The 25,424-nt window shown below is 37.3% G+C and overlaps 1 protein-coding gene across 3 annotated transcripts in view; it reads right to left on the bottom strand.

Annotated features, from left to right (window-relative positions):
• MYO16 (myosin XVI) overlaps nucleotides 1–25,424 on the bottom strand; it is a 550,393-nt gene that overhangs the window by 384,095 nt on the left and 140,874 nt on the right. For all 3 annotated transcript variants that reach the window (XM_033105065.1, XM_033105062.1, XM_033105063.1), the window contains exon 2: nucleotides 21,837–22,100. In XM_033105065.1, the coding sequence (XP_032960956.1) occupies nucleotides 21,837–22,062 (226 nt within the window). In that variant the 5' untranslated portion in view covers nucleotides 22,063–22,100. The remainder of the gene's footprint in view (nucleotides 1–21,836; nucleotides 22,101–25,424) is intronic.

The raw sequence follows: 25,424 nt of genomic DNA, 5'->3' as shown, positions 1-25,424 counted from the left end.
ATATATTATTGTGGTATATATGCCTGTTGGGTATAAGAAATGGCCTCTGTACCTAAACAATTCTAAATCATTAATTCTGCAAATATTCCAGAACAGACCCAAAGTGACAGTGTCATGACAGCGTAAATTTAACTGCATCATACTTCTTCAGACCTTCATGCAGGAATAGTGAATCCAGAATGCATACAGTATAAATATATGCTTCACTTTTTATTTTCTTTCTATATAATGCACTGTCAATTTATGTTATATAACTTCAATACTTGTTCTTTTTTGTATGCCACTGCATTGCACTAATATCTTTGCAGGAAATCGGATAAGTGTATCTGTGTAGGTTTCATTCTGAACACTTATTCTTTCATCTACTTGTTCAGTTTTTGATAAACCATAATTGCACATTTTTGCAATTTTATTGTGTTTTATTTCATAATAAAGGATTATATTGAAAAATTTGCTATATTACTGTTAAAATAATGAGCACTGACATTTCAAAATCTTGGTTACTAAGTAATAACTATTCTTTGGTAAATCGACCAATTACAACTAATATCAGAGAACAAAAATACCTACCCAAGGGAGAAAAGGGGACATGAGATGGTAAACTTCTCCTTCATTTCCCAGGATTTTTTTTATGAAGAAAGCCATAATGCATCCCTATCAAAACTCTTTTTTTTTTTTTTTTTTTTTGGCAGAAAAAGGAAAAGCTGACCCTAAAATTCACATGGAATTACAGGAGATCATGAATGGCCATAACAATCTTGGAAAAGAAAGAAAAAGAAAAAAAGAAATAAAATTGGATGACTCACACTTTCTGTTTTCAGAACTTACTGCAAAGCTATAGTAATCAAAACAGTGTGGCACTGACAGGCTAGAAATGGAAATAAAGAAATGGAAATAGGACCAATGAAATGGAAATAAAGAGTGTTAAATCCATAAAATAGAATATTATTCAACCATAAAAAGGAATGGAGTACATGCTACAACATGAATAAACATCAAAAAACATGCTACCATGTTTCCCTGAAAAGAAGACCTAACCAGAAAATAAGCCCTAGCATGATTTTTCAGGATGACATCCCCTGAACATAAGCCCTAATGAATCTTTTGGAGCAAAAATTAATATAAGACCCAGTTTTATTTTCGGGGAAACACGGTTAAGTGAAAGAAGTTAGACACAATAAGCTACATATTATACAATTTTACTTATATGAAATATCAAGAATAGCAAAATTTATGGAGATGGCAAGCAGATTAGTGGTTGTCAGAGGCTGAGGTTGGGTGGAGAAAACGAAGTGACTGCTTAATGTGTATGGGATTTCTATTTGGGGTGATGAAACTAGGGTCTTGGAACTAGATAGTAGGGATGAGTGCACAATACGGTGAATATGCTATATGCCACTGACTAGTGTACTTTAAGATAATTAAAATGGCAAGTTTTATTTTAGATGTAATTTATAAAAATAAAAAGCCATTATTCCCTTAACTGTGTTGTTCTTAAACTTTATAAACTTCTTAAACCAATGTAATATTCGTTTAGAATTTTTTTTTTCCAATGCTTCAAAACTATGTACGTTTAGCCCCTAGAATGACAAGTGAGACTAGTTTTCAATTCATAGTTTCTGGTCACACAGAATGATTCAATATAGCTGTCTAAGTCCTCTCAGTATTATGGACACCAGTTCTTACAGTTTTCAACTCAGCCTCAAATAAACCACATGCTCTTAGTTGTACCTCACCCTATTTGCACATTCCTATTTCAACTACCTTTCCTTTTGAGTCTCACTAATCAGTATATTTTTCTCTTTTCTACTCAGACATATGCCCCATTAAGCATTTATAACTGTTATCCCCAGAGAAGCTCATGTAGAAAAATTTGCGCCTTGTGACACATTAAGGAAGAGAGATAAATGCTACCTTTCAGGAAATTATCAATTTCAGTTTCAATACTTGCGAGAGGCTTCTGCATTCAACAAAATCAAGTGAGCGCACCCCATCCCAGACCACTCATGACCACAGAAGTTGCCAGAAAAATTTATCCGTGTTAGGTCTTCACATAAAAAAACTGCCCTACAAATGCAAAATCAACAGTTTAAAATTCTTGCACATTGAATGCTTTGTTTTAATTAAGCAATTTTCAGTTTATTTCTTAAACATTTTTTAAAATCCAATATTATGTGCTCCGACTTTCGCTGATGAATACCAAATGCCTCCTTTAGTCTCAGAAGTGCTGAAGACATTTCTGTTTGTAGAATTATAATCTTATTATAATCGTAGGTTTTGATTAGTTTAGAAAAAGTCAAGGAAATATAAGGCATGCATGATGGATATAATTCTTTAAAGAGTAGCTACTAAAGAGAAATCTTATCCTAGTGCCCAAGTCTGATTTACCTTAAATCTATGTTGAGCATTTATATTTGATTCATGATGTTCTTTGTTTAAAATTTCATTATTGAATGTAAAGAGATGGTAAAAAAGAGTCAGAGGAAATGGTAAAATGAGTCAGGCTTGAGGGATATTTCAAAATGTTGTTATTGGAAGTGGCACCTTTCAATCAACTTAGAAATACTAAAAATAAATCTGTATTTGTCCTGAAAGGGGTGCTTCCTGTGTTGTCATCTAGTCAACCTCTAAAACAAGATCTTGTCCATGTGGAGTGTGCTTTCCTAAAAGTTCAGAAATGTGACAATGGTAATAACTTCAGTGCTTTTTGTGTCCTATTTCTGTCCATCAAATATGGAACCAACTATTAGTGTGGACTGCAAAAGTCATGTCTCTATTTTTCTATACTACTCAGCCCAGACCATGCTGTTCTTCTGGTTATTTAAAAATAATATAATCTAATAGGCAAAGAATTGGTAGACCATATACAAAACAAATTTGCTGTGAGGAATAAATGAAGTAGAGTCAAAACTCTTTCCTGAGCTTCACGCTTATTTAGATTACCCAAGAGTCTATTCTGTTCAACAGTTACCTGAAAATATGCAGAAAACAGAACTACGCCAATATGTTGCACACCTAGATATTGTAAACATTATAAGTCAATTCTAATTTGGACATGTGAAAAAACAAGTTGAAAAGTCTGTTTAAATAATAATTTGTTACTATCTTGTCATGTTAAACTAATCAGAACCTACAATTACAATAAGAATTATAATTCTACAAACAGAAGAGAATGATGAGTCAGGACATATAAAAATACTCAGTTACTTAATAGTGCAGTAGTGATTGGGGCTTTATGATACTTAGCAATGTGAAGAACTACTAATATACCTGAACTGAAACGCTCCTCCGCCCTTCAACTTTCAAACCTTTTCAGAATATGTCCTTTGGAACTATGATGCTATCTACTAAATGGAGTTTTCTTTTTACAAAGAAAAGATTTCAAGAAAAAGTTTAAATCTTTTCAGGGACATTGTAGATTACAAATATAGTTAATAACACAGAGGTGGAATGAGTTGACATTTGGTCACACTGATGTTGTGTTACTCAAAATAGCACTGGAGGCAAAGTGTTATGTAAATCTCAGATTTGCTGCCAACTTGAAGAGAGAAACTTAAATAAAGTAATTAAATTACATTTATCCTATTTGCCCATCACTTGGGTGGTGATGCAGCAGCATGGTGGGTACCACACCACCCAGAGGAACTCCCCAAAATCCACAGGTGGATGGAATGTGTACTTTGAAAAAGAACTGTTAAGAAAATCTGATACAACTCGTTGCCCCTTCCCTACTTCAAGTCATCCAAAAACTACAAATTGATTGTTCTGTTTCCAAATTAACCCATTGTCCAGCCTCATTTGTTAAACAATCCTATCTCATTTTCTTAGATTATAAATCCTCTACCATCTATTTATTTCTAACAAACACCATTTTATAATAGTTACTTAAACAACGTGCAGAATTTCTGATTGACCCATATATTATTCATCATTGCTTCAAAGTTTTGTCTGCTGTATTTGAACCTGAGCTCCTCAGGTTATGAGAAGTTTTATTTTTGTACTACAGTAGAACTTTTATTTTCAAATCATCAAAAAAATGTTTTAGATTATCATCTATATACCCAAAGTTATTTAAAAAAAGGGATTAATAATAAAATTTCTCTAGGGATTCTATATGTGTAATAAAAAAAAAACATTTAAGCCCCAAACTAAGAAAAATGTAGTATTTTTTATTTGTATCAGATCAAAAAGATTTAGCAACTTTGAAGCGTTTAATACATTGGAAGCTACAGTCTAGAGTATAGCTGACAGTGACGATAGGCAGCTAGCCAGAGATTAAAGAAAGGATTAAAAAGTGAGTTAAAAGGAAACAGACAAGTGACATCCCTACAGGATTAAGGAACTGAGACGACAATAGCGAGGCAATGAGATGTAGTGATAGAGGAAATGTAAAATGGTATAACAGTTGAGCCAAGTGATAGAACTACCAGATTACCACAGAGAAGATGAAGAAATAGATGTTCCATCAGCAAGGTCAACCAGAAATTACAATAGACAAAAGTAGAAGAAAGCTTTAGGTTAAAGCCTCTCACATACAAAAGCCCAAATGTACAAGGTATTTTACCACATGATTTCGTGAGTGGGAGCATGTGAATGTGAGAGAAAGAGAGATCCAGTATTTTGGGCAAATATGACTGTCTAAATTTCCCTGATTACAGTCACTGCTAATTATCAGAAGAATTAGTTCAGGTAGTTCAATTTAAAAATTGATGTTGTATGTACAACAAAGTTTACAAAAACATATCTGGAAAAATTTATGTAGAACACAGGTGATCATGTTCTATTATACAGATAAAAATTGGTTCAATATATTTCACATATTAAAATAATCCTTGGCATATATGTATAATATTCTAGTCTTATCTAACTTGCCTAGTCTTTCATTTTTTTTTTCTTTTTCCTCCCACAGGAGTTTTTGTTTAATCTTCTAACTTAATGAAACAAAGAGTATCTTTGAGTTGCTAGTTTTCAAGATAGGGTCTCTAAAGATGTAATTAAGGTAAAGTGAGGTCATTAGGGTGGGTCCTGATCCAACTGGATTGGTGCCCTTCTAAGAAGAGATTAGGGCAAAACACACGTGAGCCAAGGGCTGACCATGAGGGAACACAGCAAGGTGACCATCTGCAAGCCAAGGAGAGAGGCCACAGAAGAAACTGAACCTGCTGACATCTTGATCTTGAATTTCTAGACCTCAGAACTGTGAAAAAATAAATCTCTGTTATTTGAGCCCCCCAGCCTGTGGTACTGTGTTATGGCAGCCCTAAGCAAACTAACACAACTGGTCACACCACCATTGTGTTCTGGAGGCTCTCCCAGCCTCCTCTGGGTCCTTCCCCTTTTCTCCTTACAAGAATTTCCCCCAAAATCTCTTGCACATCTAATCTTATTTTGCTGTCTGCTTTGCAGTGAAACCAAATTGACACAGGCTCCTTGAAATGAGAAATCAACCAAAATAAACGCATTACGGACTGGACAATATCCTCCCAAAATTCATGTCACAGTCCTAAGCTCCATTGTAACACTCTTAGGAGGTGATTAAGGTTAAAGGGGGTCATAAGGGTGGGGCCCTAATCCAATAGGCCTGGTATCCTTATAGGAAGAGACACCAGAGAGCTCTGCTATGGAGGACACGAGAGATGGCAGCTGTCTACAAGCCAGGGAGAGGCCTCAGAAACAGATTTTGCTGGCACTTTGATGTGGAATTTCTGGCTCCTGCAACCATGAGAAAATTAATTTCTGTTGTTTAAGCCACTCAGTCTGTAGCACTCTGTTGGCAGCCCAAGAAGAGTAATACAGTACCTTTCCTGCTTAAGACAATCCCACAAGGTGAAAAACAGTAAAAGAAAATCCCCACAAATTGTAACTTATTGTCATCCAGTTCACATACCCTTTCTGTGTTTTTGAAGAAGGCAATCCATCTTAACTTTTCCCAAGTTTCAAACACATAAAGCATGTTAGTCCCTACTGTTTTTCCAACTTGAAAAGGAAATTCAGGGGATGAACACAGAGACCCTAAATTCTCAGGTTTAACTCCAAGCCTTGTCTTTCTAAAAATCAAATTAGACATAAAATTGTGTTCATGATCTTCATTTTATCAGAACAAGGTAATCTTGTTTTCTTATAGAATTATTTTCAATTGACAAGGAAATAGAGGCAATTGTCAAATTTATGTTACCCCAGGGTATTCAAAATTAGCTTCCAGAACCACTCAGCTGGAGTAAACTGGAATTATAGCTTTTATATCATGCACCAATTCTGCATGAAGCGGCTCATTTATCAGACACAGATTTCTTGCTTGCAGATGCTTCCCAGGAGAGTTTGGTCACAGGTTGTAACATGCGGGTATTTCCTTTTTTTTTTTTCTTCATATTTGCAGAAATTGCTAAATCAATCAGTAGTGCTCTGTGTTTCTTGCGCTCAGGGGCTACAACAGTGTAAGGAGGAAGAAAGGGAAAAGAGGTTTCTACTATGAGCCTATCACAAACCAGCAACTCTGCTTGGGACAGAAAGTAATTGAAGACATAATCCTGTCCTGAGTTGTGTTGAGAAGATAAGACGTTTATATTAAGAATTATATTAGAAGGCAGTTATTAATAATTCTAGATCCATGGATAAAATGCCTATGGGAGCACAGAGAAGTATTATTCTTTCAGCGTAGGAAATCAGGGAAGATTCCTGAAGGAGGAACTATTAATTCAGGCCTTGAAAAATGAATAGGATGTAGACATTTTGAGATGGAGATAAGGATAAGAAACAGAATGAGGAAACACACACAGGGGCAGGAAGCCAACCTTTATATTCAAGGCATGGCAACATTTCTGTTAGACCAGATTCATCACGTTCCCCATAGGGATTACTGGGGCATTTGAGACAGGACAATTATTTTTGTTTGTCACTGTCCTATAGATTGTGTAGTGTTTAGCATCTCTGTCTTCTGGACAGAGAATTTCAGTGAACCGATGAGTAAGTGTGACAAATCTGCCCAGCAAATCTGATGCATGCTGGAGTTTTAGTTAGATTCTAGTGAGAACCACTAGAATCTAACTAAAACTCCAGCATGCATCAGATTCACATGGAGGGATTGCTGAAGCAGATTCCTGGGCCCACTCCCAGAGTCTCTGATTTAGCAGGTGTGGGGTGGGGCCCAGGAATCTGCATTTCTAAGCAGCTCCCAGATGAGGGCAATACTGCGCTCCTGGGACCACTATCTATGGTGCACAAAATAGAGAAACAGAAAGTACTCTTGGAATGATAAAATTATGGAGGCCCATGAATAGCAATTAGGTTATAGGAAAAAAGAGTCTCTGAAGATAAATGCCTAACTACATTCCAACTATTCCATTCAAAACTTAAAGAGAGAGAAACATAAAGCAGCTGGATGGCTTTAGAAATCTCTTATGACACTCAGGCAGATGGGTCAGGTCACTCTAATCACGTGACACTTGAGTAGAAAAAGGTAAATGAGAGATTGCTGCAGAATCCAGATCAAAATGTGCAAAAGGCTGTGAGGGAGGAGAAGGTGAAGCATTTTTGAGAAAAGGTAAGAAAATGCAGTGGCTCAGGAAGAGTGTGTGAGGGGAAAAATGGGAGATGAGATCACAAAATTGGCTGCAGTGGGGCAGGATAGGGGCAGACATCACAGGGTCTTATTTTTCCGGACAAGGGCTTCAGATGTCATCCCAAGTGAGCCTAGAAGCCACTGGAAATTCGTAAGCAAGGAACGGCACTCAAAATGACTGAAGTGTTAGAAGGCTGCTGGAAAATAGAAGGTAGGGGATAAGGTTAGAAGTAGGGTGATCCTGTAGGAGACTACTGCAATAATACAGGCAAGAGATGGTGATGATTAAAACAGAGCTTCACAGCAGTGGTGACAGGTGGTCAGGTTGTGAATGCAGTCAGAAGGAGAGCCGACAGAATGTGCTCATGGATCAAACGAAGGAGTGGGAGAGAAAGACAGGAGTCAAGGAAGGCTCCAAGATGTTTGGCATGAACAACTGGTAGAATGAAGTTACTCATTGAGTTGGAAAGATAGGAGCCGGTCTTGTCGGAGAAAACCAAGTATAAGCATGAGAGTGAGCAGGTTTGTACATGATGCCACGTGGATACACTGTAGGGAAATCTGACATTCAGGGAAGAGGTCCTGATGGGAAATGAAAATTAGGGTTTGCAGTATACACATGGTATGGGAAGGCTTTCTAGAGAGTTAGGGAAGATAGAAGAGAGCTCTACAGTCTCAGGATACTAGGGTACCCTGACTTGCAAAGTTTTTCAAAGTTTGAAAAGCTGAGAAGCATCGTACCAAGAAGCCAGAAGAAGGGACCGGGGAGGTAGATATGGAACTCAGGGAGACAGAATGGGTCCAGAAGCTAGGTGGCGAGTCAACTGAGAAGGGAGACATGATCAAGGGTGTCACATGCTGCTTCCAGTTGACTGTGACAGGGACAAAGAAATATCCCAAGAATTTGGCAACAAACAGATCCTTCATAAGAGCAGGTAGTAGGTTTGGGGGGATCAGTGGGCAAAAGCCTGGTAAGAGTGTTTTCAAAGACGCAATGAAGGAGAGAAATAGGACACAGTGTATATATGCAACTTCTTTTAAGGTGTTTATGCTTTTGTTTTTTAATGAAATGAAAGGGAGGTGGTTTGATTTAGTTTGGTTAGTTTTTACTTTGGAAAACATTACAGCATTTTTCTTCCTTGGAAATGATCCATGTGCTGTGGATAATAAAGGGGCCAACTGGAAGAATGATGATCTTGAGAAGGCCAGAGGGAGTGGGTCTAGTGGATGAATTTGAACTTTGTTGCCACTGTTGTGCTTTACAAAGCAGTATTTGTAAATTTCCAATTCCTAGAATTTTTCTGCGTATTGAAAAAACTCAGAAAAAAATCTCTGATAATATATTCTGTTCAGTCCATTCTTACACACACTAAATGACTTCCCTGATCTTATAAATGGCAAATCCACATTTTCCCTGTAAAGCATTTTACTTTGGCGTGTATTACAGTCATACTGTCAAAGACAAATATGAGCTACAGATTGTTTTGCTGCTGCCTTGGTGCATTAAGCAGCAGTCTGGGCCTCTGACAGATTGTGCCTTTTTCCTATGAAAATTACGAGTTATTTTTTTTCTTTTTTACATAGACTGTTCTGAGCACAATATATCAGAAAACTCTTGGCTTATACCAGCAGCAGCAATACTGTCTAAAGTTTGATGGATCAGAACCCTTAGCTGCAGCATTAATTCACTGAACTAAGATGTTCTTTTTTTTTTTCAGTTTCAGTTTAATCCAAACTTGAAAGTGTGCAGAGTAGAAATTACAGATTTCCTGTTTTGCCATTAATTCTTATTAGATATTGACCTTAGTCAGAACAGAGCAGGTCTAAGAAGTAATATCAGAGGGAGCACAAAATAGACATAGAGGAGTGCGACTATACAATCATGAGACAATATTTAATTGGACATATCAAAACCCACTACCTGCCTTTCCTCTTCCCTAAAAAAGAAAGAAAAGAAAAAAGAAAGAAAGAAAAGAAAACCACTGGGGTTAACAAGAGAAAGAAAATGTGCTTTTTAATCCAATATTTCCCTTACATGTATTTTCTTATATTCATGTAAGAAATGTGATGAAATAAAGTAATTAATGACACCTAAAAGATTAGTTTCTACCTTTATGCTCTTGCTGCCATGTTGCTATTTTTTTGAATATCAGAAAATGCCTTAAATCCTTCTCCAGGGGAAGGAAGTGGGGGGGGGGTTGGGGGGCAGTGTCTGCATCCGGAAGTTCACAACTATATAGAGTGCTCACCTACAATTGAACACACTTCAGTAAAACCAATATCCCCTCTCTCTTATATTCCAACTCCTAAGCTCTCTGCGTAGCACTCAAGATCTCTGCAGATCTATGCCAACCTACCCAATCCCAATCATATCCAAGTTCTGGAAGATGGTCTTCCAGAACTTCTGTTTCATGACTCAGAAAAGACAAGAGATGTCATTTGCTTTGTCCCCTTCACCTCCCACTCCACTTCAACCACACTGTCTTGGCACCCATCTATCTTCTCCTAAGACATAAAATACTGACTGCCTTTGTTTGCTGTTGTCATCTCTTCTTCTGCCAGGTTGCAGAGACCGAGCTCTATTTCTCAGGGTGTCCCCAATACTTAGCCCAATGCTGGGCATGCATGAAAGATGAGCCCTTAATTTTGAATGAATGAATGAATGAATGAAATGTGATAGTTGATATGCTCATGTCATCACTCACTAAGTGTTATTATAATCTATTTGTAAAATCTAAGAGAAGTGGAGTTACATATGCTGAAGATGAGGAGGCTGAAGTAAATGAATACTGGTTTCAACAATAAGAAAAACGACCTGACTTTTCATGTACAATGTCTTGCAACGTCATCAGAAAAAATAATTTGCTCTTCAGCTAATCATTAATACCAAACACTTTTAATGACCCTCTGAGTAGTTTAAGAGTACAATGTGACTGGTACTCACAATTGCCCACTACTTAGTTTGACAACTCTATTTAGCCTTCTCTCTTCCCCACAGGCCCCTGGACTCTGGCTCTTCCTCATATTTAAGTAAGTACTAAGGTACTGAACATCTTCCCTTAATGGCTCATTTTGAAAATAATCTAGTCACAGAGAGAAAGATGTCCTATTGACCCACCCAATCACTCTGTCTGCTTGTCCCACCTCCTGGCCCTCCTCCCATGAAGTTCCTGCTATCCCTGCTTACCCCTCCCTATAAAAGAAAAATGTTTCTCTTCTTGTTTGAGTTTTGAGATGCTTGCAGGTCCTTAGGTCCAAGTGTCCCCTATTGCAATAGTCTTTTCAAATAAAGTTTCCTTACTTAAATCCAGATTTACTTTTGTCAACAGGCTCTGGAACTAGATTGCCGGGTTTTTAATTCCTGTCTACCACAAATAGCTGTGTAAACTGTGGGCAAGTTGCTTAATGAATCTAAGCCTATTTTTAGACCTCTTCTGAGATCATAGGGCTATAATGAAGATTAAAGAAGTTAATACATATAAACCACTTACACTCAGTAAATCTCTTATTAGAACCCTGTGAATTTTAAGTTAATTTTAAGTGTTGACATGACTAGGCTATAGTACCCAATTGTCTGGTCAAACACCAGTGTATATGTTGCTGTGAAGGTTTTTTATTTGTTTGTTTGTTTATATGATTTACTTTTCAACCAGTTGACTTTTAGTAAAGCAGATTACTATACACACTGTAAATGGGTCTCAGCCACAGTTGAAGACATTCAGAGCAATGACTGAAGTTTCCAGAAGAAGAAATTCTGCCCCAAGACTGCAACACAGAAGTCCTGCTTGAGTTTCCTTCCTGTAGATTTTGGACTCAAGATTGTAAGATCAACTTTTACCTGAATCTCCAAGCTGCCTCCCAGATTTCAGACTTGCCAGCCACCATAATCATGTGAGCCAATTTCTGATTCATTCTCCCTCTTTCTCTCTGTCTCTCATTACACACATACACACACACACACACACGTGTGCGTGTGTGCACGCGCGTGTGTGTGCGTGTGTGCGTGTGTGTGTGTGTGTTATTGGCTCTATTTCTCTAATACACAGTCACTGCGTTAGGAGTACAGATAGAAATACTAGGAAGTTCACTAGGGCAGGAAAAGAAAACATACTTTCTTACCGTGCCTTTGCTCCAGCTTTTCTTTTTGCCCAAAATACCTTCTTCCTTTTCTGTATATTTCTAGCACTTAGCATAGTGCCTAGAAGATGACAGAGATTAATAAATGTTTGCTAAATAAATAAAAGAATGACTAACAAGTAATGATCCTTATCCTGCATAGCATACACTCTAGTGGAAGATACCAATGTGTAAACAAATGATTATTTTACCCTCAAGGAATTAGCAATGGCAACACAGTGGAAGAGGGGATTAATTTAGCCTGAAAATGTCAGAGAAGGTTCTCTCAGGGAGAAGAAAGGCTCATTTGGAAGAGAAAGGCAGAAGAACATTCTAGGCATAGGGGAAAGCTTGAGCAAAGACCCAGGGGACACATCACTAAGTGTGTTTCCCATCTTTGGAGTTATAGACCACTGATAACCAGAATACAGATGCATTCCTATCAGTTCACTCTCTCTCCCATATCCCACCAGGGATCAATGGAAAGCAGCTGTCCTGAGGTGGTGAGGGAACCGTAACCCCAGAGGTAAGGAGGAAAATGATCATTCCCTCACCCCAACTCCTAGTCACCACAGACGGAAAGTGGCTTGGGCATAAGTAAAGATGAAATTGATTCTCCTGAAACCATTTTTTAAAAAGTTCTGGAAAAGAAGTCCCAAACTCAAGATTTTGGACTAAATACTTGCCCAGTGTCTTCTAACACACTGATTCAATCCTCTGCACTCATGAAAACCACTGTTCAAAGAATACATGTCTTATCTCAGGAAACCTGAATATGGCATCCCCAGGGCCGCAGAAAGGGTCAAGGGAGGAAATGACTGAGAGGGGCTGTAGGGAAGGGAGCTGTGGTCTGGGGTGTGGGGTGGGGGAGTGGAAGGAAGAAGGGGCCAGGACAAGGGGGGAAGAGAAGAAGGAAGCAGCAGGCCTTATGCACGTCATACTCAGTTGACCCACAAAATGCTAAAAGCAGACAGGAATTTGCTTGAAGACAGAAGGGAGGCTGATGGAGATGGAGTCCTGGCCCAGGGCCCCTCTGCACCACCATACGCCACCACTTTGGGCTGGAGTGCCGTTTGCATCCTGGATTGTGACAATGGAGCAATCAGATGTGCAGATGTCCTTGGAAACAATTAGATACCAGATGGAAATCCAAGCGTCAAAAGTTCTACCAACAAGAATGAGGAAATCAGATGGGGGAAGTGATACTTGTTATATGTGATTGTTTTCCATTGCTCACAGCCTGACCCCTGCTAGGGCCAACCTAGTCCCCATGCTGCTATTCGAATAACGTCCTTTCTATGACAGTTACAGTCAGGATAGAGCAACTGGCTGTAGCATTTCAGAGTCACAGAATGTTAGACGTAGAAGTAAAGTTAAAGTTCTCCTACACATTTACACACAGGAACACATTACTAGCTCAGACTCACCCTAAGAGTTAATATGACATGAAAATTGAGACAACAGAATGCAGTAGTTAACACCTTGAACTCTAAATTCAGACACACGTGCATTTGAATCCTTATTAGCCCTCTGATCTTATTTAACTTCTTTACACACTAGTATCCTAATTGGTAAAATTGAAGCAGTATTTGTATGTATGTACTTGTATTAACTGTAACTAAGTCCCACGAACTGGAAGGCTTTAAACAACAGAATTTATTCTTTCATAGTTTTGGAGGCCAGAAGCCTGAAACCAAGGTGTCAGCAGGGACATACTCCCTCTGGAGACTGTGGGGGAGAAGCCATTCCATGCCACCCTCCTAGCTTCTTGGGGCTGCCAGCAATCTCTGGAGTTCCTTGGCGGGCAGCTGTGTCACTCCAATCTCTGGCCTCATAGTCACATGGCCTTCTTCCTTCTGTGTGTTCTTGTGTCCAAATTCCCTCCTTTTTATAAGGGCACCCACCAGCCATTGGATTAAGACCCACTCTAATCTAGTATGACATCATCTTTGCTTCATCTACAAAGATTTCATTTCCAAATAAGGTCATATTCATAGGTTTTGGTGGAAGGAAATTTGGGGTGACACTATTTAACCTAGTATAGTACCTTACAGAATTATTTTGGAGATTAAATAAAACAATGCATATAAAGTATTTAGAGATATGACAGGCACATATTACGCTACATATATATGTGCATATATATATATATATATATGACTATACATATATATGTAACACATATACGTGTATGTGTATACAGTAATCCTTCCCTATGTATAGCGGATACGTTCCAAGTACCCCATTGGATGCTTGAAACCATGGATAGTACTAAATCCTATATATACCATGATTCTTCCTATACATATATATCTATGATAAAGTTTAATTTATAAATTAGGCACATGTAGGGTAGATGTTGAAGAAAATTTATCTTCATTGGTTGATGTGAGCTTTTGTCTATTAGCTTTTGTCTGTTCCTGTATGTGAGGTAATTTCTGTGCTGTGATCAAGGGTTGAATAAATTCCCCCTTTGGTCTCATTCTCCTGAGCAGGGGAGACATGAGGTGAGGTTTTCTGTTTGGTCTCATTCTCTCGAGTAGGGAAAATAAGACATGATGTTTGTCGTTCTTTCTATGTTGTGAGGTGAGGGTTAGCTTAGGGTTAAAGAGATTCTTGATCAGGGGTTGAGAGAATTCTCTCTTTGTTCTGTATGTTTCACTCATTTCAGCAGATGAAGTAAAGAAGTAGCTAAGTTATATCACATTGCCAGGCTTTGGAAGACCTTGGGCTGATGGTCCCAAGCAAGAACAGTAGGTATTGCTTATCCGGATGAATTGGCCCTTTGGCCAGATGGGCAACATTCATATCAGTAACTGCCAGACCCTCTTGGAACTGGCCATTCCTTGAGAGGGGAGGCGGGAACATAAAACTTGGCTCTGGGGTGCATCTAAAGAGATATATAAGGCAGACCTCAGGCGGACTGATATTGATTGACTGCCGTTTCAAAAAATTGTTATTCAGAAGATTTGCTGTTTCAGGACTGATTTTCAGGATTGGATTGTTTCAGAGGAAGAGATCGGAACTTGCCTCAATGGACAGTAGAGACTTCTTTTGTTGGTGAATTGTCATCATTCTAGTATCTTTGGGAACTTGTACGTAACTTGCAGCTTGCAGTATCAGAAGACGTCTTAACTTCTAACAACATCAACAACAACAACAACAACAACAACAACAACAACATTCTTCAGATTGTTAACATCTTGAAAACTTATATACAGCTTGCAGCTAATAGCATCAGAAGACGCCTTAACTTCTAACAACAAAGACAATAGCAGCAGCATTCTTGGGACTAGCAAGCAGCGGTGTGGGAGATGCCTGAGTTTCTCTCAGCTACAGACCTGGCAAGGTTTTGATTTATGACTCTTCCAGTACTGTTCTCCCCCAGTTAGGTGAGCTTTTGACATCTACTGTAATAGTTACTATCCTATAGAGCTTATTACTGCTATTGGATACTCCTTATTGATGTCACTTGTGTATCTAGCCAAGTGATTTTTGATCAACAGTAAACATGTTGGGATCTCTTAAACTTATAAGTATGTGTACTCCTTTGACATGACATTGGTATCAACATATACAGTTTAGTCCTAACCACCTTTACTTTCTGTCATTAGCATATTCTATTAATTGCCTTTGTCTTTTGCTATTGCATATTGCTAAATAAATTGATTAGATATTGCTAAATAAATAATCACTCTAGCGTATGTGCCTCTCCCCTTTTCTTTTCCCTGCTCGTCATTACAGCACAGTAAGAGATTGACAACAATAACTAATAAAATAGAACAATTATAACAATATGCTGTAATAAGTTATACAATTGGGGTCGCTCATTTCAGGGGATCTCTTGTTGAAGTCTTTGTATAGGCAGAAAACTTTCTGGCGCAACACTTTGTTGTGAACAGGAATACATTTTCTGTTCACGACTTCCAGCCACATATCTAATGTTCTTTCCATCTTAACTAAGCATTTATCATGCACTATAGCTGTAACTTTTGCAGTTTGAGGTGCAACAGCAAAACTAGCACAATTTTCTTTTTCCTTCTTCACAAAATCACGGATCGAAGATTCATTCTTACTACATAAGATCTTAGCAACCTCAGCATATTTTCTTTTTTTCTTTCTTTCTGTATTAAGTCCAGTACCTTCATGTTTTCAGCTAACGAAAGCATTTTGAAGCTTCCTTTCGGCACATCCAAATTGCCAGCATCATTACTCTTACACTTTGGGGCCATTATTAAGTAAAATAAGGGCTACTTGAACAGAAGCACTGCGATACTCCACCATCGATCGGATAACAGAGAGGGCTAAGTGACCAACGGGCAGGGAGACTCTACAGTGCGGAAACGATGGGCGAAAGGATGACTCATATCCTGGGTGGGACGGTGCAAGATTTCATCACACTCCTCAGCATGGCATGCAATTTAAAACTTATAAATTATTTGTTTTTGAAATTTTCCATTTAATATTTTCAGACGATGGCTGACCAGTCACTGAAACCACAGTAACAGCACAGTAAGTAAAGCCCACAGTAAGGAAAGTAAAATTGCAGGTAAGGGGAGAACACTGTATACACCTATATCATACACGTTGCCATAGCAGAAAAGGACAAATTTTTTAAATGCTCTGAATTTTTTATATTAATAATGTGAATTTTTCCCTTTCAATCGTTTCCAAAGGTACTATCCAATTTCTATACCTCATTATCTCATGTTTATATTAATGCCCTGAGCTTGTGTCTATCCTCAGTCTTTTTCCCCTCTATAATTTCATTATAATGTATGATACGAGTGCCCCAAACATTCCAAAAGCTGTTTTTATTCCTATATAGTAAAACCTACTGTGATTATCTTTGAATCACATGCCAGACACAGTTTTGAGTTAGCCACTCTTTATTGCTTCAATACCACCTCTTAATTCCCTTTCAAATCATAACAGTAGCTAACATTTATTATGCATGTAGTAATACATGACAGATATCATTTGAAGTTCCTTGCATGTATTATCTAACTAATCCTCGCAGCCACTTATGAGAGAGGTTTGCCTCTCTGCTTCTTAACCTTATTTGAAGGATAAGAAGGTGAGACGCGGAAAGTGCCCTGGCCAGGGACCCACAGCTCATGAGTATTAAAGTAGGGAAGGAACTCATCACTCGAACAGAGAATTATTACAGAACCATTGATGCTAGCTCCCAGCAATGCTTCTATTGTGATACTTTCACATCAGAAACCTGATTTTATCTGCCTCTGTTCCTGCACTCAAGCTGTTTTTCACAACCAAAAAGTCCCTTTCTCTTCTCCAAACTCTAAAGTTTTTCCACAGAGCAGTTTCAGATTCATCTCATCCCCACCTCACCCCAATGAATGCCCACTGCATTTCCTTTTAAATGGATCAATTTCTAGTTTGTTTGTTTTCTCAAGGACAGTGTCTCTCCATTGAGATTATAAATGCTTTTGAAGCACATTTTTTTTTTCCATTTATACAATTATTCTTATAGTACCTGGCAAAATTGTGACTACACAGCGGGCCGTTAACGTAATTAATACTTCTCAGGAATATAAATTTGGTATTGGTGAACTATTAAGCCACTCATTAAATTCAAACAGAAACCCTCAGAATTTAAATGCACTTAATTTCCAACTCTTTATGATTCGAAGACTGGTTTTGAAATGGGAACCTTTAATTACCTAGCAGCTGTTACCTATTAATTGAAAGCATCATGGTCCAGTGAACATAGCTCTGTGAAATTCAAAACTGCCTGGGGTTCCTGAACCAGCATGTACACGAGCTATGTACATCTAGCCTTCCAGATCCCTAATGCAGACATTGCCTATAGCTGAAAAGCTTCCCTTTTCTCTAAAAATCTAGAAATGGCCCTTTTGTTCCTGTGTCTGCCCCATTAAACATCTTATCTGAGCTCTCTATCTTCTCATAGCCTCTCCCTCCACTGCCAAGTTAAAGAACAGGACTAACTTAGAGCTTAGCTTCCAGGATTTCTGTTACCATGTTATTGAGACTTTAACAAGATAGGGGTGGTTCTGATAAACCTGTTATTTCTCTCCCTCTGCTCAGGCTTGGTACTGCTATAGAACATGGAAGATGCAGACAACAGTATACTGCTGTCATTTCACTGTTTCTTCCTTAAACACAGGATAATGCTTTATATGTGCTTTACAAACCAAGTATCTAATACACAATTTGTTGAATTCAACTCTTTCAGAGAGGGTCTAGTCATGCCATGTCAAGTATAGCACTCCTACTTTTGTGTTCTAGAAATATTTATTCTTGTAGAGAACTTAACAGACATCACACATGTGCATTTATTATGAACATTTATTATATTCATAATAAATGCATGTAGGGAGCCAGGGTTGGGTACCTACTTGGTCGATATGGCTACTGTTCTAAGGGTGGCAGAGCCTTGGTTTCAATCTCTGTGAGGGTCAGCCTAAATCCACTTACTTATTGTCACATTTTCTAAGTGTCAACCTGTGCATCTGGTTATGGGGAAGTTAGGGAAAGAGAATGTGCCTTCAGGAAAAATCTATACCCACCATTAGGGAAACGGTGCCAGAGCAGATGGGTCATCTTCATAAAGACAGCAATAATTAAAGGGTAGCAGTGAAACATTATAACTGCCTCCATTTTCATTTACATTGTGGATACTAAAATATAAGTAAATAATTTATTAACATTTATTTATTTATGCAGTAACCAACTACTTAAAATTTTTAACTTCTGTGCCAAGTTAATCAATGCAAGGAAAGACCTGGGCTAAGTATTCACAAGCTCTAAGTTAACAGGCAGTCTCATTTCATGCTTCACATATAAAACACTTAGGGAATATATGAAATTTATTCTTTGACTAAGGCTACACATTTACGGGTGGGGACTGGCATGGGAGAGAAAACTTGGTCCTCATGACTTATTTATGAAATTCTAAGTGAGGAGATGTTCAGCCTAACAATAGATCATTCAATATACACTGAGTGTCCACTGCATTCTAGGTGTATTTTTAGAGGACTCTGGTGAATATACGAACAGTTGACCCTCCTGTAAAATATTTCAGGGAGGTACAACCATTAACACTTTACAAATGTGCACTTAAATCAACATGACACCAAGATTTCTGGGCCATAAGACTAGGAGAGTGACAGTGAAATTAACTGAAATAGAGAAGAGAAGAGAAAAATTTGGTTTGGGAGGAGATGAAGATAGATACTCAGTTTCGAACATGATAAGATAGAAATGTAAGACCATTACAAAGGTGGAGTCTAGAGCTCAGAAGAAAAGTCTGGATATAATTTGGGAATCACTTGAGTGGATGGAGGTGGATGCAGACGGAAAAGGTGAGGCATTCCAGAGAGGATGGGTAAAAAGAGAAGAGAGTTAGGGTATGAGCCTGAGACCACTGACTTTAGACCTCAGCCCTCCAAGGAAACCGGGCCCAGGGGCCTGAGAGGTAGGAGAAGGAAACAGAGTCTCATATTGTTGTAATTTTATATTTCCTTTTTTTCCCCTAAGATATTACTTCGAATTTTAGGTTAAAATGGAGATATAAATGAAGTTTGATATCACTTGTCTATAACTCTACTTACAAATTCTTTGCATGGCTGAAACAGTAAATATTTGGCATAGAAATTAACATAAAATTATCTTAAATTCTAAAAAAAATAATGGGGGGCTGATCAGGGAAAGAGGAGGGAAAACAACAGAGCATAAAGAAAATTGGTCCCCACCTTTGGCTATTCTCTTGACAGTGGGAAGAGAGCTCAACTAGACAAGAGGAAGAAAGAAATCCAAAGGGCAGTAGAGGCCAATAATTTGAGGAGTTGATCGTTTAGCTCATTTACCACCAGGAATTAGCTTGAGAAGTGGCATGTTGAAAGAAAAACATTTTAATTAAAAAAATGGAGGAGGCGGGAGAAAACTTTTGGAGGCGATGGGTAAGTTGTGGCCTCGATTCTGGTGATCATTTCACAGGTGTATGCTTATCTAAAGTCATCAAGTTGTATACATTAAATATGTACAGCTGTTTGTGTGTCAGTCATATCTCAATAAAATGGTGTTTTAAAAAAATCAGTTTGAGCGACAATATGGTGTTATGGACAAAAACATGGTTTCCAAACTCAGGTGGACCAGAGAGGGTACCTATAATTACTTCTTCTAAGGCTCAATATTTTCACCCTTATAATGGGGAGAAAATCCTATCTATTGCATGTGGTTATCAGGAGAATTAAGTGACTAAAGTCAAGTAAGGTACAGACAGTGCTGAGTATGCCTGAAAAGTACTAGTTAACAAAAGCGTAATGAAGTCACTCCATCGCCATTTATATTAATTTAATAAAACCATATTGTGAGTTAATTAGTAAAAACTGATATTTGGGAGTAGCAATTCTAACAGAGGAAATTGCATTCCCATTTATGTTTTGTTTTTTTTTTTTTAATTTTAAATCAATGTAGGGATATTCTCCGCCTATATTGTAATCTGGATTTGCTCCAACAACTACTGCCTGGTGAACTTGGACAAATCCTTCACTCTTTCACTCAGCACCTCTGAGAGGTGTTCTTATAGCAATTATTGTATATAGAATGTGCTGTTACTTTTCTTAGACACAGAATCACGATCCCTATTTGAAAGCTTTGGGATCATGTATGTTACTAAATTTATTATTTTTCAGATTGAAAAGGTTAAAAAATATAAATAGTTCAGAAAGAGTTTTGCCACTAAAAGAATTACAAAAAAACACAAACAAACAAACAAACAAAAAACCCCAACAACTTGGTTTTCAGAGATTTTGACTGTGAAATGTGGTTAATGGATATTGTGGGTCTATACTCTTTACATGCCTGTTTTAGATTAATTCAACAACGGGTTTCAGAGTTAATCAAGATAAATAAATTTATATTAGCTTCCTTGAAGCCTTCCATGTTTATATCTATAGCTGGAAAGTTTCTCTCACATTAGAATTTTAGAATGTAGAATCTAAAAACAAAAACAGAAAAATTCATACATAAGAATACACAAAAGATGAAATGTATAATAGTTTTGTTAAAACAACTAAAATTTGGACTGAGTAGTCTTAATACAATTTTATACTACAAGCCAACCAATTTAAAGAGATAAATCAACTGACTCTTATATCCTTAGAGTTTTGAAGGAACTGACTTTACCACTATATCTATTCATGCATGAGATAATAATGAATTTTGCAACACACTCTCATCTTCAAAGGAAACAATTTCATTTAAAAAAAAGTTTCATTAACAATTCCAACGAACAATTTGCAAGGAAATCACTTGTTTTTCAGATAAGTAATTCTTAAAAACAGAATTTTGTTTTTTGTTTTTCATCTTTACTAGGAGACTTGGAACTTTTAACTATGTTCATTGTAAACAGCTTTTTTCCTTAAATATTTCAGATAGTTAAAAGAAAGCCCCTAATATTTAAAAGAAATAGTATCTCTTACTGCCCCACCAAACAACAACTATACAGATCATTAATTATGAATACAAAATGGACTCTAATAATTCCAATAGCTATGTTAGTCACAGAGTGACAGTTATGCCAGAGCATCATGTGAAAGGTGAAGCCCTAACTAGATAACTCCAGACGCAGGGTGGAGTGTGACCATCTGGATGGCTTCATTGAACTGCAGATGGATGCACCATACCCAGACACAAATTCAGAGCTCTCTGATGGCTCATCATTCAGGCCTCAACTGACAAGCTGACAGCCACATCTGCGCTCGTCCCAAACAGAGCACTTGAAGCCTCACCTGCTGACTGTCTCACAAGCCTGACCTGATACCCAAAGCTATGCACCCTAGCACCGTAGGGACTCTCACTGAACACTGAACTCTCTCTCTCTCTCATCCTTCTTTCCTAAGCCTCTGTTTGCCTTGCTTAACCCTAATGCTTGCAAACCTGTGTGACCCTCTTGTGTGAAACTGCTCTACCTGGACTATTGGCCAGAGCCTTGGCTAATGCCCAGGGGAAACCCAGTAGGACTAAATCCATGTCTTTACTCTAATAGTCTGACATTGTGAAAAGACACAAATGTGTGTGAGACTGCTACTTTGATAGTCACGTCTCGGTCATGACAATCAACAAACAAAAAACATGAGAAACCATGTCAGAAAATGTTTTTCTTTATGTCATATACCTTCTTTGTCATCGTGATGGATAATTGCATCCTGTATCATGTCAGCAAGGTGAAAACGAACTTTCTGATTCTTCCCATGCTTCAGTTTTTTCAGGAATCCTTCCTGCTTCTGAAAAGCCTTCTCTCTTTCATAGTAGGCTTTAATTTGTTCACAGCGCATGCGTTTCACCAGCCGCTGCCTTTGGCCAAGGGGAAGGGTCTCCAGCAAGCACTGGTCAATTTCCATTTCATGGGATCGAAAAACATTACATAGCTGAAAGCAACCTGAAAGAAACACAACGGGAAAGTCACAAGACCCATTATTACAATGAATATAGGCATAGTAGCACTACAGCACATGCTTGATTTTCTGTTACCCATCACACAAGTCAGAAACTCATTAATGTCTCTTTGTGTTTGACATAAATACAAAGTCCTATTTACAGATGAAAAGCAAAGAGAGTTGGTATTTTACTCAAGAATGCATGGTAACAAAAATAAATAATAGAATTAAATAGAGATGTGTGGTTTTGCTTAATATCTAACAATCCATGTTTTCCTATTCTTTAAATCTACACCAAAGTCCTAAAAATATTACTACTGCCTTTACATCCTTCACCTAATTGAATAATACTGACTAAATTTTGCATGGTAAATTTTGGCAGAAAGCCATTCCAAGTCTTTCAGCACATCCTAATAAAATTGGTTTTGCATATCCTGATGACTCTGCTAACCTAATCTAAAAGAATATATGTAAGCTATCAATTGTTTATATAAAACAAAGGTATACTATCAAATGTTTTATATGGCACCGTGATCATTTTCCACAAATGTACTGCTAAACACTTTTCCTAGTGATTGGTAACATTCATTTCTAAGCGACCTAACAATGGTTAAGTATAAAGATTGAGCGGTGGAATGGATCTTTTTCTCTTGGCAATTCAACATCATTGATAGAACTGTTGCTGCTGTGGTCTCCATCTTATTGATATAATGATTAACAAACTGAGTTCTCTGTCCTAAAACTGAAAATACTCACTTTCTTCCAAGATGCTATTTCCTGTAAACATCACCCAAAACACTTGTAATGGAATTATACTAACTCACATATTTACCACTTGGTTAAAATTTTACTATTGGCAGAAAATTAATGTTAGAGCACTGAAAATTCCAGAATCTGGCTGAAAAGTAAGATATTCAGATAAGTGTTTGTATGTTCTTCTCTTAAGATATTTATGATGCAAGTCTCAAGCAAGCAAAATAACTCTGCATGCACGAAGATATGGTTTGTCATATGCCGTATCTGAAAAGATCATGCAGTAAGGGTACTGCCACTTCACCTTTGGAAAAGTGCCCTATTCCTTTGAAAAGACAGCCAGTTGTGACAATGCTATTTCCATTTTCTGTTTTACTTGATGCTTTGCAAAGCGTTATTCTCACAACCACCAGGCATGACCGTCCCTATTTTGCAAGTAAAGAAAACTAAGTTGAGAGAGGCTGTGATATGTCCAAAACCAAAGAGATGAATTTGTGACAGACATAAGTGCTCCATGAAAGCTCAAGAAAAAAACAAACTAAGAGACAGTGATTCACTACAGCCATATATTTAATACATTTAAGGGAGTAGGAGAGAAGCAGTGTTGGGGAATTTTGTTTTAGTTGTTAATTAGCATTTGACAATATTTTAGCATCATATGTTTTCATAAAACTCTTCATAAGTATCGGAAAGAGTGAAGTTAGAAGTATCAAATAACCACCCATAAAATGTTCCCTTTCCAATAACCTAAACACAAAGAGACACCATTGGTTCTGAAATAATGATGGATTTCCCCAAAGTATCTTGGTTTGGTAAAAGCCATGATCACTGTCAGAGTGTGACAGCTCATTAACAATGGACAGGAAATATCTTCTGCTCTCAAATCTGTTTAGAAAACTGCACCCGGTTTGATGCATTGACTGATTCTCAGGACCCTTTGACTTCCATGACTTTCCTGGTTTGTCAGTAGGTGCCCAGGGAATCTTCAGAACCACTGAAAAACCTAAAGAAGTAAAACCAATAACACCACAGAGTGCCATGTGCTGCTTAGCATGCAGTTGAATGTGGAGGATAATCTAAGAAACACAATAAAGGTCTTAAATAATAGTTAAGGAGTGTGTGGTGAAAGCTCACAATTCATTGACCAACCCTCTCAGGTTGTCAAAAAGGAGTGCTGAGAGTTGTTTGTAAGTTAATTAATTTATGATTTGGAAAATCAGAAGCTAATGATGTTAATTTTCAAATCCATATATGTATAAAAGATTGATTTTAATGTTATCTTGTTAAATAATTCCCCATGCTGTGATTTTAAATGGGCTAAACACTGATTTTATTTCATATTCTGAAAATATATTGGGCACTATCCTTTTTTTTTCCTCGAATTATGGGTGGATCAGCTATACTTGTATATGTGCTGCTATCAATCTATAAGACAGTCGCTAAAAATAGTTACAGGAAACATAGTGGTGAGGAAGTGTACTCAAAATTTATTGGACTTCATCATTGGAACACTAAAAAGAACAGTAATTAATACCTCAGGTGATTATCTGGACAGCCCAGTCAGGCAAGTGGTTAAGGCTGCAAGAGGAAGTAACATGAATCTGAGCTGGGCAAGGCTGGTTTGTATCTCGGGGATGGAGGTGCCAGCAGGTACTTGTTTTCACTTGTAGGCAATTTTCAAAGAAGGAAAAATGTTTCAAGAACTCATGAATGATTTATACAATTGACTAGGTCTTAGGCCACAATGCAAAGCAAATTTCAGCAAATGGTAAGGAACTGAAATTATACAGGCTTCTTCTTAACACAATTGATATAAACTACAAAAGCACAATCACACTTTCAAACATGTTTAGAAACTTAAAAAGTTGATTCTAAATAAAGCATAGTTTAGGGGAAAAAAGTAATAGAAATAATAAATTTTTAGAACAAACCACTGATAAAATAAAGTCTACATCAAAATTTCGTTGACGAAACTGAAACAGTTCATAGAAATAAATGTATAACTTTCAATGTATATATTAGAAAAAACTATGGTATCACAACCAATGAGGAAAGCATCTGATTCATAGGCGAAAAATAAAGGAAGTCCAAAAGGAAAGAAAGAATAAAATAATAAAATGAGAGTACTAATTAATAGAAATGAGGAAATAACAAAGATGAAGAAAGACATGAGAAACGGACAATATCTAGAAAAACACAACATTAAAGGAGACTGAAGAAGAAATAAAAGACTTGACTACATTTACAATCATTACATTAAACTGTTAACCTAATCATGAAAAAAAAAAAAAGTTAAACAAATAAAAACATGATTCAGATGACTTTACAGGCTTACTTTAGAACATCTATGAATGTATGCCATTACTTTAGATTCTGTTTCAAATTTAATAAAGGAAGGCTTCTGTCCTACCTCAAAAATGAAGGTTTTAGTCAGCATAAACAAGAGAAAGAAAGAAAGTAGAGCCATAACATGTGGGTAGGAGAGAGAAAAAAAATCAGTTAACATTATAAACACTGTTATCTACAAAGAAAAACAAAGTATGACTCAGCTATTGGAACTGTTAGTCCAGAAT

Source organism: Rhinolophus ferrumequinum, chromosome 4 (genome assembly GCF_004115265.2).
Source record: "Rhinolophus ferrumequinum isolate MPI-CBG mRhiFer1 chromosome 4, mRhiFer1_v1.p, whole genome shotgun sequence".
In the NCBI taxonomy this organism is placed as follows: Eukaryota; Metazoa; Chordata; class Mammalia; order Chiroptera; family Rhinolophidae; genus Rhinolophus; species Rhinolophus ferrumequinum.
This window is presented reverse-complemented; position numbering and strand designations above follow the sequence as displayed.